The 18,565-nt window shown below is 42.3% G+C and overlaps 2 protein-coding genes across 3 annotated transcripts; one reads left to right on the forward strand and one right to left on the reverse strand.

The window, feature by feature from the left end:
- The first annotated feature begins 645 nt into the window (after positions 1 to 645).
- On the forward strand, positions 646 to 7,151 carry abcd4 (ATP-binding cassette, sub-family D (ALD), member 4). 2 transcript variants are annotated; one of them, XM_047574011.1, is made up of 19 exons: positions 646 to 848; positions 997 to 1,115; positions 1,344 to 1,471; positions 2,120 to 2,259; positions 2,382 to 2,498; positions 2,816 to 2,941; positions 3,305 to 3,355; positions 3,499 to 3,593; positions 3,675 to 3,796; positions 4,325 to 4,416; positions 4,542 to 4,631; positions 4,818 to 5,023; positions 5,583 to 5,674; positions 5,794 to 5,830; positions 5,957 to 6,006; positions 6,114 to 6,166; positions 6,247 to 6,323; positions 6,422 to 6,537; positions 6,712 to 7,151. In XM_047574011.1, exons 1-19 carry the CDS (start codon positions 808 to 810, stop codon positions 6,811 to 6,813), a joined length of 1,854 nt encoding a protein of 617 aa, XP_047429967.1. In that variant the 5' UTR covers positions 646 to 807; the 3' UTR covers positions 6,814 to 7,151. The 2 variants fall into 2 exon arrangements, with proteins under 2 accessions (XP_047429967.1, XP_047429968.1); XM_047574012.1 differs by lacking the exon at positions 646 to 848 and having other exon boundaries at positions 1,349 to 1,471.
- Positions 6,897 to 18,003, reverse strand: acss1 (acyl-CoA synthetase short chain family member 1). The gene is made up of 14 exons (XM_047574010.1): positions 17,503 to 18,003; positions 17,205 to 17,301; positions 16,910 to 17,109; positions 15,261 to 15,436; positions 14,842 to 14,994; positions 14,373 to 14,520; positions 13,160 to 13,297; positions 12,536 to 12,628; positions 9,450 to 9,562; positions 8,844 to 8,970; positions 8,232 to 8,359; positions 7,704 to 7,767; positions 7,483 to 7,604; positions 6,897 to 7,404 (listed from the first exon to the last, which is right to left on the reverse strand). Exons 1-14 carry the CDS (start codon positions 17,816 to 17,818, stop codon positions 7,231 to 7,233), a joined length of 2,049 nt encoding a protein of 682 aa, XP_047429966.1. The 5' UTR covers positions 17,819 to 18,003; the 3' UTR covers positions 6,897 to 7,230.
- Between the last annotated feature and the right edge of the window lie 562 nt (positions 18,004 to 18,565).

Genomic DNA, 18,565 nt, shown 5'->3' on the forward strand with positions numbered 1-18,565 from the left:
GAAATGAATAAGAAAGGAGTCATTGCTGCATTGTGAAAAGATTTTTTTTTAATATTCAGCCCAACCTTTTAGAGATTTATATTGGAATAGACAAAATAACATAACAATAGTTTGAGGGAGCTGTGGAGTCGTGGTTAGAGTTGAGGCTTGTTGATCTCCCAGTGTGTCCATGGCTGCGATGCCCTAAGCAGGCATCTAAGCAACAAATTGCTCCCTGGATGCAGCAATTACAGGCGGCAGCCCTCTGCCCCAACTGTACATACTGCTGTGAATGGATGGTTCAGACAGCATGAACTGCAAATTAAATGAATTCATAAATAATAATTGATTAATCCATTAACCTCCAAGATCATCATACAGAAACCTCACTTTCAACAAAACCCTGTATCATACCCTTCACAAAGGTAAGATCTGTTGCAGTATTGATTAATTACACTTTAATTTAGCCTAGGTGCAAAGGTTAATAGGCATTATTATTATTATTATTATTATTATTATCTCACTCAGTAATTGCAATCATGATTTCCTTGTAAATAATTTGCAACAAATGTTTTTCCCCTTTTATTTTTTCAAATTCTGTTTGAATTTTTGCTGGAACTTTTATCTTGAAAAGCGCGTATTTCCGGATAAACCGGAAGTCCGCGCTTTGACACAATTCACCGATGAAAACATTTGACTCCTCGGCTACGGTGGTCGGTCAGACAAGAGTTAAACGGACCTGCTGGAAGACGGTAACTTCAATGACACAAGAACAGCTTAGGTGAAGTTTTATCCGGGGGGGATATTAATTCCCTGCCTCCAGTGCAGATGCCTCGCTTGGAAAACTCAAATGTCAGAGGGACAAAAAGGTAAGAAGAAGGAAACAGATGGAGAAGACGGCGAAAGTTTCTCTTGCTGCTCCGCTAATTTATGCTAACTGACAACACATAACACGAGTAAGAAAACAAACGAGGAAGTGTGTTGTTCTAATGCTCTCTTATCTCTCCGCAACATAAGGCTGCAAGTAGACTGGAAGTTTGTTCAGAGGCTCTGCAGCATCCAGAGGGTCCTGTTCCCATCATGGACCAGTCAAAGTGTCCTGATGTTTGGGACGCTGCTCGGTGTTACTCTGACAGGTAACAGCTGAAATTACAAACACTCTTTGAGCAACAGAAAAGATGAAATGCATACGTCTAAAGCCCAAAGTCTCATTCCCTGCCTTAAATACTAATGTTTTGTTTTTTTTAAACCCCTGCTGACCTTTGACCTTAAGCTCCAAGTGTTGCTTCATTCCCCTTTATGAGTCTCAGTTCGATCGACCTCCTTACAGCGCAACGTGCTAACGCATCGTTTTCTGTCATCAGAACAGCTGATCATTTACCAAGTGGGAGTCATCCCCAGTCACTTCTACAATGTGCTGGCGGACAAAGACTACTCAGGCTTCAGCAGCCTGGTGGGCACAGCCATGGTCCTCATTATGCTCAACTCCACGGTAAGTGGTAGCAGCAGTGAGTGCTGAGGTCCAGCTGTGCTGCAAATTTGCAAATTGATCCCTATCATGACCTGGAATCAGGCCGTTCAACAGGTCTTCCTCCTCGTGCACCTCCACGCTGAACCCTTATTGTTGTCGTTTGTGTGAGCGCTGATTCTGATCACCCTGCTGATTTAAGCTCCAGATAAAAGTACTTTCAGAGGTTTTCTACACTATCAAAAATGAGATTAAGTCATGCAAAAGAGAGATGAGCTTACATAGTCATCACATAGATAATTATAAATCTCTGCAGACTGAAAACGCACATGCACTATATATTTTATGTTTGTCTTGACGGTTTTATCAGAAATGGGATTGAAATGTGCTTAATTAAAAGTCAGATGCTTGTGTGTTACTGCATGGTATCACATTTAATTTTATATCTCTACTATAATAGTAGCCGCTTTATAAGGTCAGCCTGACCTGAGAGTCTGTTCTTAGGACCAGGGATCCTCTATCTTTTATTGTACTAAATTGCTTTATTGCTAAATGAACACAAATCGCAGGCATCTTCTAACACATTTCGTAACGCATTACAAATAGTGTTTTGTTTTTCTTAGTCTTGTTACATTGCATCTTTGTCTCCCTGTCTCTCTCTCTATCTCACAGCTGAAAAGCCTTGACCAGTACATTTGCAACCAGCTGTATCTCAGCTGGAGGACGACTCTAACCGAGAGCCTCCACTCGTCCTACTTCCAGGGTCGAGTCTACTACACACTCAATGTCCTCAGGGAGGACATCGATAACCCGTGAGCGTAACGCTTTTCTTATTTGGATATTACAAACCGTGCATATGTAGATGTGTAGTTTGCTTAGCGTCCACGTATTGTGTATTGAGTCCCTTGTGTGTTTGTTGCTGTGCGCCTCACAGCGACCAGCGGATCAGCCAGGATGCGGAGAGGTTGTGTAAGCAGATGAGCACCATGGCTAGCCGCTTGATTGTCTCACCGTTCACTCTGGCATACTACACCTACCACTGCTTTCAAAGGTGAGCGTGCATGGTGGCAAACAGATGTTTAACTTCGAAAGGCTTAACTTGTGTTTTATGTATTTATGACTGAAGTTAAAGCCTCATTAGAGACATTGTGACCTGTTGAGGGCTCTGATTACAAATAACATTTGCGTTATAGCCAATCAATGTGCTCTTTATAGCTTATTAAAAGGTGAAAGAGTCCTGCTTTTATCAGAGACCAAAAGGCTGCTGCAGCTCTGCTGGAGGCTACATATTTGTAATGTCATTTGAATGTCTCACTGTTCGCCTGTGTTTGAAGACAGGTAATTAAATATGTTTGCTTTACTTTGCAGCACCGGTTGGATCGGTCCTGTGAGTATCTTTGGATATTTTGTCATCGGCACCATTGCCAACAAAATCCTCATGGGGCCGATTGTGGCAACTCTGTTTGAGCAAGAAAAACTAGAGGGTGATTTCAGGTAAGTTCACAAACAAAAGGCGTAAATCAGAATTTGAAGGCAGTGAAACGAAGGCAGATGGACGGCTGCTTTCTCGGACCTTCAACAGAGTGGTGGGGTGTTTTGACGACTTTAGTTGGTGCAAATTCTTCCGGTGTTTATTGTCAAGGAAAGCTGTCCTTTGTTAAGAGGAAGTATTTGTAGACTTTGGCCCAATGCCTTGTGCCTTCTAGATGACACAGGATATGCGTCAGCTCGCAGTTTAGTTACTTCCTGTATTGAAATGTGTTACCAGCGGGAACAATTAGAGCTTGTGTTTAGCAGGAAACAGGATGAATATTGTTTGAAAGTCAAACACTGATTTTTTTTTGTGTGTGTGTCCAGATTTAAACACATGCAAATCCGTGTCAATGCAGAGTCTGCAGCTTTTTACAGGTGAGACACAAGCACAAGATTTCTATATCTGGTCGAGTTTTTAGCTTTCTACTCTACAAAATTGATGTTTACACTATTTGGCGGTAAATCACACCAAAAAGCAGGTGAAAAAAAAAAAAAACGCGTCTGTTTATTACTTTCAGAGCCGGCAAAGTGGAGCACATGAGGACGAACCGAAGGCTGCAGGCTCTGCTGCAGACTCAGAAGAGACTCATCAACAAAGAGCTCTGGCTTTATAGTGAGAAAACGTTTCACACCCATGTCTAGCATTTCTTACACCGTTTGGATGAAATTTAACCTGTCACGTCTCCTTTCTCAGTCGGGGTCAACACCTTTGACTATCTCGGAGGTTTCCTCAGCTACATTATCATCGCCATTCCAATCTTTACTGGTGTTTATGATGGCCTTACTCCCGGTGAACTCAGTGCACTCATCAGTAAGGTACCAGGCAGTTTTTTTATTGTTGTTCTCATTTCTTCACCTAAATTGACCTCTTCCCTGACGTATAATGTTGATTTTGTAAAACTGTAGTGAATATTTTAGTGAACCCACTTGTTTTAACATTTTTTAAATAAAAAAATACAAAAAAAAGTAATATAATTAACTATTAACGTAAATAAAGGTGCTTTATTAGGTTTTTACTCAGAGTTTTGTTGGGAGACGAAATCATTCGCTGCCTCAATGAGAACTGTTGTTGCTTGTTTACACACTAGGTGGCACCAAAACCATTTCTACCTGATACACAGAGGCACTCCATTCATTTCAAATGCATGATCTTACTTCTTAAATGTGTCCTCAGGAGTGTTACAGTAGCTTCATAACTGTCACAATGTCATGTACTATACATAGTATCAGACTCCTCTTGTCTTTGCTGTCGTTTGTTCTGCATTCAGATGCTCCTTTTAAAATCTCATCTCTGATTTGCTCTCTGCTCTGGTTCTCTCTCTCTCTGTCCTCGTCCATATTCAGAATGCCTTTGTGTGCATCTACTTGATAAATGGCTTCACGCAGCTAATAGACCTGTCAACTACTCTGTCAGACGTTGCTGGATACACCCACAGGTATCACGCTGCGTGTCCTAATTCACCTCCTAGAGGACAAATGATGACAGCAGGGGTTTGTGCATGCCGTATACCTTTCTATCTCTGACTCCATGTGTGTATATGTGTGTGTGTGTTGTGGTCAGGATTGGAGAGCTGAGGGAGGTGATGGATGACATCCTACGCAAGCAGTGCGACTACGACCCTGCGTCAGGGGAAAGCTACGACTTCGACAGGTTTGTGTGAACACCCCATATTAATCTCTGCCGCAGAAAAACGTCCCGGGGGAGATGATTTAGGAAAGTGGATGATGCATATTAAGTGAATACAGAGATTACATTACTTACAGAAGTAGGAACAAGGCTGCATATGGTAAAGAAGATGGTAAATATGAATGTTTACACTGCCATCTCTCCACATAGCGACTTCAACGTCCACGCGGGCCCCGTGGACACCGCCTTCATCATGGACAATCTGTCGTACAAATCTCCGTTCTCAGATGAGCTGCTGGTGGAGGACCTGAGTCTGAAAATCAGCCAGGGGACTCATCTGCTGGTGGTGGGGAACACGGGAACCGGCAAGACGTCGTTGCTGCGGGTCCTCAACCGCCTTTGGGAAGCACACAGTGGTGAGAGGGAGCAGTGGGACCGAGGTTGTTTTTTTTTGGTCGTGACGATTTATTTAACGCCACGAATGACAGGGGAGGCTCAATCAAATGATGTACCTGGAATAGTTAAAAAAAATCCTGATACTGAAGATGTCTGAAGGTGCTTGTCCTCTAGAGGGTCACCGGGGGCCTGGAGCTTATCCCAGCTGTCAGTGGGTGAGAGCATGGTCAGGTCGCCAGTCTTATCACGTGGCTAATACAGAAAGACAAACAGCGACTCACACTCACAGCCAAATTAGAATCACCAATTAACCTAATGAGCATGTCTGTGGACCGTGGGACGGAAAGCCCCAGCCGGTCGGTGGGTTCAAAACCACAACACCACATTACCACTAACCACGACACCACATTACCACTAACCACGACACCACTGTGCCAGTGTTGAACATGACAAGTATGAATATTGTGGCTACTGACACCAGAGTCGTTAAAGCCGTTGGTATTATTATTCTGTGTGACTGAGCACGTCTGTAGCTCCACTCTGTCTCTGTTTCCATTCTGTGTTGTTTCGTCTTCTTAGGTTTTGTCCAGATGACCACATGTTTCGGGCCCAGAGGAACCCTCTTCCTGCCACAGAAACCCTACCTCACCGATGGCACACTGCGTGAACAGGTCACCACTCTGCTGTTTTCCTTCCACTGGTTATGTCTTTATAGAGGCTGCAAGTTGACAAATAATACCAAACATTTACTGTCTGTGTAGATGTTAACCTGTACTCTTCTCTCCATCAGGTTATCTATCCACTGAAGGATATCTACCCTGACTCAGGTAATTGTGCAGTTTACCCTGTGTGTTTTAGAATATTGTGCATTTGTGTTTATTTGGACTCATTTACGTTTAATCTTAGCCTGATGAACAATTTCAGAGTGCTGTTTATAATGTGTACTCTTCTAGGGTCAGTGGACGATGACAGAATTATAAAATTCTTGGAGCTAGCTGGAGTGGTGGGTACCTTTAAACTAGTAATATCAGCAATCTCAAATCTGTTTTTCTAATCTGTTAATTTTTAGGTTGGACATACACTGAATCCATCTTAACATGTGTGTTCTAGTCAAGTCTCCTGAAACGGACCGGAGGGCTGGATGAAAAAGTGGACTGGAACTGGTGAGAGCAGAAAAAAAGACAAACTATGTCATTCATTGCTTCCTTAAATGATGCATAATCTGAAAGTTTTTCCTCTGCAGGTATGACGTTCTGTCCCCAGGTGAAATGCAGCGTCTCTGCTTTGCTCGACTCTTCTACCTGCAGCCCAAATATGCAAGTGTGTTCCTCGTCAAAGCATAAAAAAAAAATACTGTATACAATTCAATTATTCTAGGTGCAAAAGATTTATGATCTAAAATTATCCGTATTCTTCAGTTTTAGATGAGGCTACCAGTGCTTTGACCGAAGAGGCAGAAGCACAACTGTACCGAACCTGTAAACAGCTGGGCATGACGCTGGTCAGTCTGGGACACAGGAGCAGCCTGGAGAAGGTAGACTAAACACAAGGTGTCCCATAATCAGAAGGACCCAAATGTTTGCAAAGTACAGTGCATATATGGGAAAAATTTTGTGCTTTTATCTCTTATTCTAGCTACATGCAGTTATAATACTGAGCCAGTATATCATTTGATGGATTAGATTAACTGTACTTCTGTTTCCCCCAGTATCACGATGTCCAGTTGAAGCTGTGTGGAGGAGGCAGATGGGAGTTAACAAAGTTAAAAGGAACCGGGGGGAGCCTCATTCTCAGGGAAGAATCCATGTGAACGGAGGCATCTTTAAAATCCTGACATATCAGTGTTGGCAATGCACCATTCAGAACAAAAAAAAAACAGGAAAGAAGAACACATTTTTGTAAATCTTGTATACATTTATGTAAGATTACAAATGTTTGTATTATGTTTACAGTCATGTTTGGGGATTATTACAACTGTGTAGCCCAATTTTGTTATTAAAAACAAACAATGTTCGTTGCTTTTAATAATACTAAAAGCGGATTACGTCTGTGGATTATACATACAGAGAGTTTTCTACGTGATTTCATAAAAATGTTCATGTCTACAATAAAAACACAGTGTTTGGTCATTAAAATCGTTTTTTCATACCGAAGTCTAGTTAATTAATGTGCAAGAGCAATGTGCAGGCACAGCATTCAGAATCATCTGTAGATGTGAAACTTCTCATTATTTTTTTTGTTTACTCAAGAGCTCACTGTGCCCTTGAATAATCTCCTGGACTGTTGCGGGATCATCCAGCGTGCTGAGGTCACCCAAGCTGTTCAAGTCGCAGTCCGCGACTTTACGCAGCACCCGCCTCATTATCTTACCTGAGCGGGTCTTTGGCAGACGCTTGACAAACTGTAACAAAGACCAGTAAAAGGTAAATATAACTATAAAATGTCAGTTCACTATTTACAGTCGGTGAGGCAGAATTACCTGGATGCAGTCCGGACAGGCGTACTTCGCAATTTTCTTTGAGACCATGTTGTTCAGCTCTCGGCACAAGTCCTCCTCTTTAATGTCGACATCCTTTTTAAGCACCACAAAGGCATACACACCTGAACAAGCAAAAAAAAAAAAAAAAACGCATCTAAATCCGTCCACGTAAAAACAGCAAAAGATATTTTGGACTAATTTACTTGAAGAATGACGCTGACCTTCTCCTTTGATGGTATGTGAGTATCCTATGACGGCAGATTCAGCCACAGATGAACACTGATTCTGTTACAGAAATTACAACCAGTATCACGTTAACTTAGTCAGGTATGGAAAGAAATGGCTCAAAAACATACATTTATCATCGGCTGCACACTGACCAGAAAGATAATAAACGACACTGAAATCTATCAAAGTCCAAAGATGAAAGCCTTTTTCTTTATTACTTCTGAAATATAATTGCATTCATGATTTTATTGCTGCATTGTTTTGGTAAAAATTTAACTTTCGAGAGCACGTGGTCCACAGTGAAGTGTAGTGATAGAGAAGAACTGATCTGAGGTCAAATTTACACACACTGTGCATATGATTGTCAGGACAGGATAACCTGAAAAATACTTTCCCTTTAAAGTCATCCTTAATCACAAATCTTGTAATTAATAATGCCCAATAATGAACTGTCTTAATCGAGGCGTGCAAGTCCATTCACAGGGCTTTTAACATTAAAATCTATCAATCATTAACCTTACCACGACATCCTCTATCTCTGCTGTGCCGATCCTGTGGCCGCTCACGTTAATGACGTCGTCAAGGCGACCAGTAATCTGGTAGTACCCCTCAGCAGAGCGATTGGCACCGTCACCAGTGAAGAAGTAACCTATGGTATGAGCACAAATAAAAGAGGCAAAGAATAATGAGAGACTGGATGGTTTTTCTCCTCACCAAAAAGTTATTACTGCCTTGTGGTGTTTTGCCTCCACAACTGGTCAAGTTACCAGTTCACCACAAAGACAGTGAAAAACAACATCAGCAAAAATCACTGAGCTTGTGGTGGATTGCCAGAGGGGCAAGAGGTTATCATGCAGATTGAGAAAATGAAGAGGGTCGACTCATACTAGACATTCGTATGAAACCTTACAGTCAAAAACATGTTTTGTGAAATCACAGTGAACTTTGACATTTAAATTCTACACTAACTTGGAGAAAGTCCCTTAAGGCATTCCTGAGGTATTGCGTGTTCACAAGAATGGTGCAGACGGCCAGGAATCAAATGTGCTTCCAGGCTCCACTGTCGCCCACACAGAGACTTAAAAACACTATGAAAACAGAGGCAGTTTGTAGCTTAATGCATCATACTGTACCGGGATATGGCTGGCAGTAGGTCTCAATGAACCTCTGGTGGTTGTTATGTATAGTTCTGGCCATTCCAGGCCAAGGTTGGGCCATGCAGAGAGCTCCAGATGTGTTGTTGGAAGGCAGCACTTTGCCCTGAAGAAATCCAAAATGTTAAAGCAAAAACTTAACAAAGAACATAGAAAAAAACACAACCATTGCTCACTTCTGTTTAGTGCCAGTACAAACAAGTATTACTCTGTGAAACATGACGAGACAAGGGACAATAAAGAAGCATTAAACCATATGAATGTTGAAGCTCTCAATATTTTGTATGTTTTGGTTGCGAAGGAGGAAAAGAGACATCAGAGCTCAGAAACCCCACTCCAACTGTCGGCACAGATTGTGCTTTGCAGTAGCAACCTCAAAAGCAGCAAAATGGTGTAACAGCTTTGTAATAGGGACTTTGGCACGCACAGAGTGGGAGTGACGGGTGGGAGCAGGGTGGGTATCAAAAGTGACACAGCTGGTGATTATTTTATAATCCTAATCTGACCCTCTCCTCCAGGCTGCTCTCAGCCATCCCGCATTCACGGGGGTGGCACGCTACACACACACACACACAAGCTCCGCACCTCAGAGTCCATGAGCACCGGCTTAATGCCAAAAAAGGGTCTCATAGCCATTCCTGGGACAATCTCTGCTTCTGGGTCTGATGGCCTTGGGGCGATGCAGATGCCACCTGTCTCTGTGAACACACAGCAAAACAAGGCAAGCGCACTTTCACAAAAGGATAAAGGTGGTTGGTTTTGTAACAACAATAAATGATATTTAAAGACAAATTCCAATAATGTGTAATGCATTTTTTTTATTTTTGCAACTGTTCAAAATCTGTTTTTTTAACAGGCCCAATAAATTCCTGAAAGAGCTGTTAGAGAGATTTCCCAACAACCTTAAAAACTGAATTTAAAGACTATTTTCAGCTGTGGCAGAACATACATCTAGGAGTATTTACAGCAGAAAGAAATGTATACGTATGTGGGGAGTGAACACACCAAGAGCAACTATAAATGGTGCTCTTTTTAATTGTGGTGTTCCTCAAGGCACCATTCTAGGTCCTCTATTAATTTAGGCAATATACTGTATGTTTCCTTTATCCACCACTGGTACCCTTCTCCTGATAGCGCACTTGATTAACAGCTACCAACTCAACTGCTGCAGAAAACAATAGTGTGAATTTAAACTAGCGCTAATATTGTTAGCCGCATTAAAAGAGCTGCCTATTTCTCTATGTTCCTAATTGACTGAAAATCCACTGATCGTCTTTAAAGCATTAGCTCCGGCAAACACTACTGGAACGGGGAAGGTAAGTGACAGAGCTGAATAATGCTCTGTAAAATCTATCATAAGTCCTTCTCATTGCTACAGATGTAGATTGTGGAATTACAGCCATACTAAGTAAATTAAATGCAATTAGGTCTGCGTGGACCTATGGGGCTAATCCGCCTGGTGGTGTTGGGGGCGACAGCACCGGAAACAGCTGAGGCGACCCGGCCCAAAGTAGGACACAACAGATGAGCCCACAATAGCATTAGCAACTGGCATCCTGTTCTCATCAACTGTAACTGTGAGACTTCTGGATAAAAGTCCAGGCATTTATTAAACTTGTTAGCTTGCCTGCAAAGAGATACTACTCTTGTATATCTGTCTATTCAACACGAAGCTACAGCAAGTGGGCGGTTAGCTTAGCATAGAAACTGGAAACAGCTAGTCAAATTCCTAACTTGGATTCTGATGTATGTTAGCTTCGTTTCCAGCCATTATGCTAAGCTAAGCTAAGCTATATTGTCATATTTAGTCCAAACACGAGATTTTGTTTGATATAATCAGCAGTGCTTTTAAATCTCTCGTCCTCCCGCATCCTCTCACGTCTTTACTCCGGGATGATCCAACATGGAGGCCGCATGCCAACAGCGGATCAAAATCTATTTTTCTCCCTTAACAGGCTACTTGCTTCCAGATCAACCAAATGGCATTTATGAATAATGCCACTTAGTCCTAATTGAAAACACTGGTCCAGGAAAATAACATAACAACATAATCCCTTTTACTGAAGTAGGATATTTAGGTCATATCAGTATCTGTAATTCTCAAGCTCATGGTGCACTGGTGTTTAATTATCATCAATTAATTAGAATTTTACTATTTGTATGGCAATTAACAGAGCTTTGTTCCATTAGGTCATTACTCAATCTAATTTGAAAGACAGGGGATGAAACACATAGTGTCAGAAGGGTCCATGTTCATTTACATAACTGATGTTATTAGCAAAATCAGCTGATTTCAAACATGTTGTCATAATGTGTCACCATGAGCTGCATTTGTACATTTGTAGAGGCATGGTGGTTGTTTTGGAGTCACGTCAAAGCTTATCAAAGGGTGGACTACAGTTTTGCTGTTGTCTGTGCAGTCAAGACCGATGAGGGCATGAACTATTAGAATTACTACATTTCTGATCCATGTCTGTTACGATAATTTTGTCACGTAACTCTTCTGGCAGCTTCAGTCTTAACATCTGCATCCTGCATCCTGCATCAAAATGCTACACTGACAAAATAAAAAGGAAGTGGTTAGAAACCTGTACCTGACTTTTTCTACATTGTTGTTACTATTGACTGCTACTACACACTAGTACAGTGTGGTTTAGTTCATTCCTCAAGTTTCTTGTCTTGCACTTGAAATGATTTTTTTAACATCTGACTGGATTCTGGAGCCATGAGGGATTCACATTCTCCCTCATGCATGTGCACACGGCCATAAGCTATAATATTATGTGTACCTGGTGCACACACAGACACACATACACAAGCTCATACTCCTTATGTAACACTGTTACTGCTGGAAGGAGAGAGGCCGACTGCTCGCCCTGTTTCAGAGCTTGCAGACGTGGCTGTGCTCGAGGGAGGGTTCATGAACCCAACTTCTCATAGTGTGTGGAGGAATTGTGAATGAGCCAACAAGTGACTGAATTAGTGCTTTCAGGCTCACGCCATGAAAGAATTCACACACTAAACGCAAAACTCAAGAAATAAATGGTTGATTTAACAGAGAATGGAGGTGTGCGACAGATTGTAGTCTCATGCATAGCACACACCTAATGTATGATACAAACATGCAAAATGAAAATCCAGTATTTGCCGTAATAATTATGCACTGAGCTAATGCGTCTTTTTAAGTGTTTAACAATGAATATGGTGAATTGATTCTAATGCTGTGGTTGCAGAGCTTCACGTGATCACTTACAAAAGACCTTGTGCAATTTCCACGGGAAAAAAATTGTCCTCGCGTCAGGTTTTACATCATTTTTTTAATTTACATATTTTACTTAGCTTTTGTCTTATATTATTCCTATTGCACATAAGCCATTACACATAATTAGTGCTGCTTTTGTTTGTTTCAAATTGGAAGTAAATGGATAAAAAATCTTTACTTTAGCTGCACATGTAGCCTGATATTATTATTATTATTATATTTTTCATTGTTTAAATGAGTGATTCTGAGGTCTGGGACTGGGCTTTTACCCTCATTATTCCTAAAAAGGGACACTGTAGCTCCATCTCTCTCTATGATCCAACATAAAATCCATTCATGTAACCAAATGACACTTTTTTTATTGTTTTAAAATGAATCCCACACTTCACTGTATTCATAGAGTAGTTACCAGTTTGCCACCAGGTGTCCACCACGGGACAGCGTCCCTCTCCGACCACTCTGTGGTACCACTCCCACGCCTCAGTGTTGATTGGCTCCCCCACTGCGGGCAGAGAAGGGCAGCGTAAACCATACGATGTACTTAAGTGTTGTAGTCCAGTGCAGTTGTAACCAGGAGGCACAAAGACGAGAGTGTCTATAAATAACACTTTTGTTTGGTTTAAACTCTTTATGTAAAGTGTTGAGTTTGAATGTGTTAACTTGTGTGTGTGTGTTTTTCTTGCAGGGGCTTGAGGCATGTTGACATATCACAACGGCATGACTTTGTATGTCCTTAGAGGGAAGGACACACATGCTGTACACATACGTACACAACACTGTATTTTTCAGTTACCTGATTTACATGACACACATCTATTGTCCTATTTATGGCATGAATAAAATTGGATTGAAAACGAACAAGGAAGTTCACATTTGTTTTTTCCACCCAATTTAAGCGCAAAATGTTGTCAAACTGCTCGATTGCTTGTGTGGCCATTTGGAATGTCGCCGGAACGCGTTAACTAAAAAGCAGAGCTGGAAGTCGCTCCGCATCGCTGCAAACAGCTACTACTGAGCATCGCGTTTCACATACCAGTGCCGAGGGTTTTGAGGGAGGAGCGATCATATTTGTTCACCCACTGGTCTCCGTACTTGAGCAGCAGGCGGATGGCTGTGGGGGCCCCGTAAAACTGGCTGATCTTAAGCCTCTCAACCATGTCCCAGTATCTTCCTGTGAATAAGAAAAGTTAAGTTTGTAGATGTTAAGACTTCAACTTCTGAGGGAATTCCAGCTCATTTTGCTGTTTCCCCTTTGACAACAGCACGGTTTGAGAGCAGCGTGCATCGTCCTCCTCCTGTGTGCAAAAAGCTGCTAATTATAGTGTGGAAGGTACTTTCAACTGTAAACAGTTATTCGCGGACAGAGAGACAAACATACGCACCATGTGGCAAAAGACATTAACACTGAGACGGGATGTGTCAGCACATGTTAACCCAGAGAACACATTTTTATGGGTCTCTCTGGTCAATCTGCAGTTTACGCCCATGCTTATCCAGACTCATATACTATATGGATGTAGTAAAGATTTTGAAAGACTTAATTGCGAGAACTTTATGTCAGTCTGTGGATAACCTTTGACCTTTACAGAATAAATTATAATCATTCACTCATTATACCACTTGTGTAAGATCTATTCAAGGTACACCTGAACTAAACTGAAAGCTGCCCTCGAACAGCTTGACACAGTTTGATAGATTTTATGTAAACATACACCTGCAGCTGACTGTAGATTCAACTTTTGACACAGAGGTAGTACTCCATGAACCAGCACCTAGTCCAAGGCGTCGCCGTCAAAACTCTTGGAAAACCACGGTCACATAACTGGGATAAAACGTCTATAACTACCCCTAAAAAGTGACACCTCGAAACTTGTCTCTCCCAGCGAAGGATCCCCGGAGCGTCAGACACACCGGGCGCTGGGTTGTTGATGGTTTTCTTTCCGCATGCTCCCCCTTGCTTTGAAGCTACAGACTGAACCAGCATGTCGATGTGTTCGGAATTTCAATGGCTAAACAAAGCGGCAGTCCTTCCAACTGGCTCCATCTTTAAGTGGGTTCGCGGAAACGTTTGCCAGCAAATTCTATACACTTCATCCTTGAGTCCAAGTGGATATATGTGCCAAATTTTAAAAAAATCCTTCCTTAAGACATCAATCGTGAAGAATTGGACGTACGTACTTATGCCCTTAGCATGTGGAGGGTTCTTTTAAACCTTTAAAGTTGTTGTTGAAGTACTACGATCATACCTGGGTCAGGGTAAATGGGGGTGCTCTCAAACAGGACGGTGGTCCCCCCGTTGGCCAGGGGCCCGTAGACACTGTAACTGTGTCCCGTTATCCAGCCGATATCTGCCACGCACCCGAACACGTCTCCGTCATGGTAGCCGAAGACGTACTGGTGGTGAGAGGGAAGACCGATCACATTAAGAGAACTAAAATAATCCAGGAGAGCAGGTTTATATGCGTAAACTGCCTAACACGATTGTCTAGCTTTAAATGTATGCAGCTATAAATTCATCCGTAGCTCTACACTTAACACGCCGTGCAAAAAAACTGGAGCATCGTTTTTAACAAAACTCCCTCTGTAATCTCTCCCCTACATCTGGTCACACGCTGGATTACGGAAAAACATCTTGGCCTCTGCTGTCGCACAGCACCAGTGATAAGAAAATAAAACCGTCTGTTGAGCAGTGTGGTTACGGTGATAGCCCTTTACCCTGTGCGTGAGCGCGGCATACAGCAGGTATCCAGCCTGAGTGTGGACGAGGCCTTTGGGCTTCCCTGTGCTGCCCGACGTGTAAAGCAGGAACAAGACGTCCTCGCTGTTCATGGCGGCCGGCTCACAAACCACATCCTCCTTCAGCATCTCCTGCACGACACACAGATGCGTAAACACAATGAATGAACAACAGCTTATTTGCATTTTGACAATAAATGGTCACACATAGTATACAGAAAAGACGTAAACGGTTAATTATTAGTTTTCAAAGTGAAAGATTGACTGACCAGTTCATGGACAGACATCGGCCCATTCTTAGTTTGATTTATTCAACAAGCAAAACCCCCAAAGTGACCCGCTACCATCTGAATTAGGAGTTTAATTTCAGTTCTGATTGGCGCTCTCTGCTCTCTCACCTCCTCCATGGCGATGTCCCTGGCTGTCATGGCGACCGGATTGTCTGTTCTCATAGCAACAAACACCTTCTGCACTGTAGGACAGCTCTGCACCGCCGTGTCCACGGTCTTCTTCAGCTCTGTGACCTTGCCGCCCCTGACGCCCTGGTTCACGGTGATGACGGTGCTGGACTGAGCTACGAGTGGTGCAAAATATTAAAAACACAAATGTTTCAATCATTTCTATGTTGCCTTAATCAATTTAATATAAACTATATAACTGAGATTTTGTCACATAGTATATTTTATTATTTTCATTTCATAGATTTTATTTCATATTATTGTCCTTCCTGCTACATAAAAACTAGCAGGAACAACGTCTTAATTTAATTGTACTATTTAAATAAAGAGCCGCACCTTGACACACCTTGACAACGAGATTCAGATAACGTGTGTAACACTAAAGCTAATGTTCTCAATTAAAGCTGCCCTGAATGATATTTTTAAGATTAGTTCTTTTATAATGTGACATTCATTGAGACAAACACACAAATAAACCATCACCGGCAGCATTGAGTTGGATCAGTGAAGCGTTTTAGCATCTTTCAGCTCATTGTTTCGGTTTTCAAATCTCCCCCTTTGTTGTTCCCAGAAACTTTCGTGTGCTACCTTAATTACTTGTGTGACTTTAACTTATTTAATTGTCTGATAAATCAATCTTTACTGCTGAACTGAGATACCACATTGTTGACCTGTAACCCACTGATGACAGTAGCTTATTTGCAACACTCAGGAGCCAGTTCATTAGATACACTAAACAAAAACTGATAAATTCTAACACAGTGTCTCTTCACGTCTATTATAATATTTAATTTTGTGTGGTAACTGCGTATGAGGGTGGTAATTGTGTGTTCATGTTGGAGGATGTGGTTTGTAGTGCTGTTAAACTGAGCTAAATTAAACACTTGAAATCAAAATAATAGAAACACGAGACAGTACATCACAACACAATCCAACAGCACTACAAACCACAGCCTCCACAATGAAAACACAGTTGAATCAACAGCTCTAGCAGCTATTTAAACAAATATCAGAACACATTCATTTTTAACAGTGTACCTAATGAAGTGAGTGTGTATCTGCATCACTATAAACTGTGTATCTGTGATGAAAAAACACTATATCAAGTAACTGGGCATGAAATCTCTACAAAGAGATATCACAACGTTTCCTACTGCTGCAGCTTCATATTAGAAGCACTGAACTGGCAAAAGAGCAGCTGAATTTTGCCATGAAGAAGTCAGAGGAAATTAAACGTGTTCTGCGCTACCCTTCGTCAACAAGAGTCGGCCTTTGACAGCGGATCAGTTTGAAAAAAAGCAGGACGAGAAGAAGCAGTGAAAGTGTGCTGTCAGATTGAGACCATCAGGTGACAAATCTCCAACGTCTAGGAGACGTTCCAGCTCATTTCACTGAGCCCTGCTGTTTGTAAGCAGTGTGCCGTGTGATATCAGACCCACTGCTCGCATGTTGATGTAAAAGAGCCTCGTTACCGCGTGACTCGTTTGTTAAAGTAGCTGAAAGATGATGAGCCCGCTCGCTTGTTGATGTATAAATATTGACAGATGAAACTTTGTGTTTGCCAGGTTTCATCCGCAGGTCAGTCTCACCGTCTCTGATTCGCTCTGCCAGGGCGTCTGCGCTGAAGCCTGCGAACACCACGTTGTGGGCGGCACCTATACGAGCGCAGGCCAACATGGACGCCACGGCCAGCGGGCAAGTGGGCATGTAGATGGTGACGCAGTCCCCCTTCTTCACGCCGTGCCGCCGTAACAGGTTGCCAAGGCGACATGTCATCTCCAGTAACTCCCTGAAAAAAACAAAACAAACAAAAAAAAACATACAAATTAATCTCACAACCTGAAGAGGAAGTAAATGTGAATAAACATTGCTCCGTGCACTAACCTGTAGGTGTACTTGACCTCTGACCCCTTTTCATCCCTCTCCCAGATCAGAGCCACCCTCTCAGGACAGGTGTGCACATGGCGGTCCAGGCAGTTCACTACGTGTGCCCATAAAGGAAACACATTTAGATACAGAGATAGGAAATGTGCTTCATTTATGACCAGATGGTGCTTTTAGGGTATTTGTTTGCACATATATGTTGTTGCCTTCACTGTCTTTGGAAGAGTGCATTTGTTACTAAGCCTGCCTTTTTATTTTTATTGACCTGGCCGTATTCTACAGTAATACATAATCTCACCGGAGACATTCAGCTTTCCTCCCTCGAACCACTTTATCCTGCCTCGGCTCAGGTCACAGTCCTGCACCGTGTGGAACGGAGCGATCCAGCTCAGCCTGTGACGCGCCACGGCGGCCCAGAAGCTCTCGCTGTTGGAGACGGAAAACTCCTGCAGAGCCGCGCGGCCCGAGACTCCTTCAAAGCCCGCAGCCTCCGGCATGAACGCCGCCGTGTTGCATCCCCTCCGACCCAAAACACCGAAATATGAAGACGCAAGCACGCGACGGCAGAAGGAAGTAGCCATGTACTTCGTGGTGCATCCGCAAGGCAACCGCATAATGTCAGTGGAGGTCCTCAGCGCCGTCCGGAGCACAATTGAAGACCATTTCCCGACACAGACGAGACTGTTGCGCTGTTTCGGAAGTTACTGTGCTCAACTTTGCTGAGGAAAACCTGGAAACTCCAGAGAGGAAGGGCTTGAGAGGGGTTGCGTTAAAGGGCGGTTACTAGAAATGTGCCTACTTTCTTTTTCGCCGCGTGCCGCAAAGAAAACTTTGAGTTTGGGCGTGTAATCTTGTGTGATCTTTAGCCCCCTTTTTACCCTTTTATAATATACATTTTTCTTTCCGCGTTGGACCCATCCCCCACAAAATTTACAATAAAATTTTGAAATGTGCTACTTCCTCTTTTCGATAATAAATATGCAAATTAATACGGTTCGCATTTATTTATCATAGCGTTTCTTTTTATTAGTTTCAAATCAGTGAGCAGCTCTTGCATTATGTTTAATGTTTTATGATGCCCATATTAGTTCTGTTTTCCTTCTCATTGTACAACTTATACCACGGCCCTGTACTAAAGGAAATTTAGACATGTTTTACAGCTGAAAAGCTCAATGTTTCATGGACAGAGGATGTTAGAGAATCTTTTGTAGTTTGTTGGAAGGTCTGGACCGGACAGAACACTGTGGGATGATCTTAACAGCTGGCTATTCCAAGGTCAAACATCTGGATTTGAAGTTTACATGCCCCCTGTATTAAATGCCTGGATTTGCCTATGTGGCGTCATTCTATTAAAAAAACAA

The sequence above is a fragment of the Mugil cephalus genome, chromosome 21 (assembly GCF_022458985.1).
Source record: "Mugil cephalus isolate CIBA_MC_2020 chromosome 21, CIBA_Mcephalus_1.1, whole genome shotgun sequence".
Classification (NCBI taxonomy): domain Eukaryota; kingdom Metazoa; phylum Chordata; class Actinopteri; order Mugiliformes; family Mugilidae; genus Mugil; species Mugil cephalus.

Coding starts and splice junctions, on each gene's coding strand:
- abcd4 (XM_047574011.1), top strand. CDS start 808: ATGCCTCGCTTGGAAAACTCAAATGTCAGAGGGACAAAAAG. Junction 2,499..2,815: donor ACCTACCACTGCTTTCAAAG/GTGAGCGTGCAT, acceptor TTTACTTTGCAG/CACCGGTTGGATCGGTCCTG. Junction 5,024..5,582: donor CCTTTGGGAAGCACACAGTG/GTGAGAGGGAGC, acceptor TCGTCTTCTTAG/GTTTTGTCCAGATGACCACA.
- acss1 (XM_047574010.1), bottom strand. CDS start 17,818: ATGCGGTTGCCTTGCGGATGCACCACGAAGTACATGGCTACTTCCTTC. Junction 9,563..12,535: donor GGACACCTGGTGGCAAACTG/GTAACTACTCTA, acceptor GTGTGTTCACAG/AGACAGGTGGCATCTGCATC. Junction 7,768..8,231: donor CAGAGATAGAGGATGTCGTG/GTAAGGTTAATG, acceptor TTTCTGTAACAG/AATCAGTGTTCATCTGTGGC.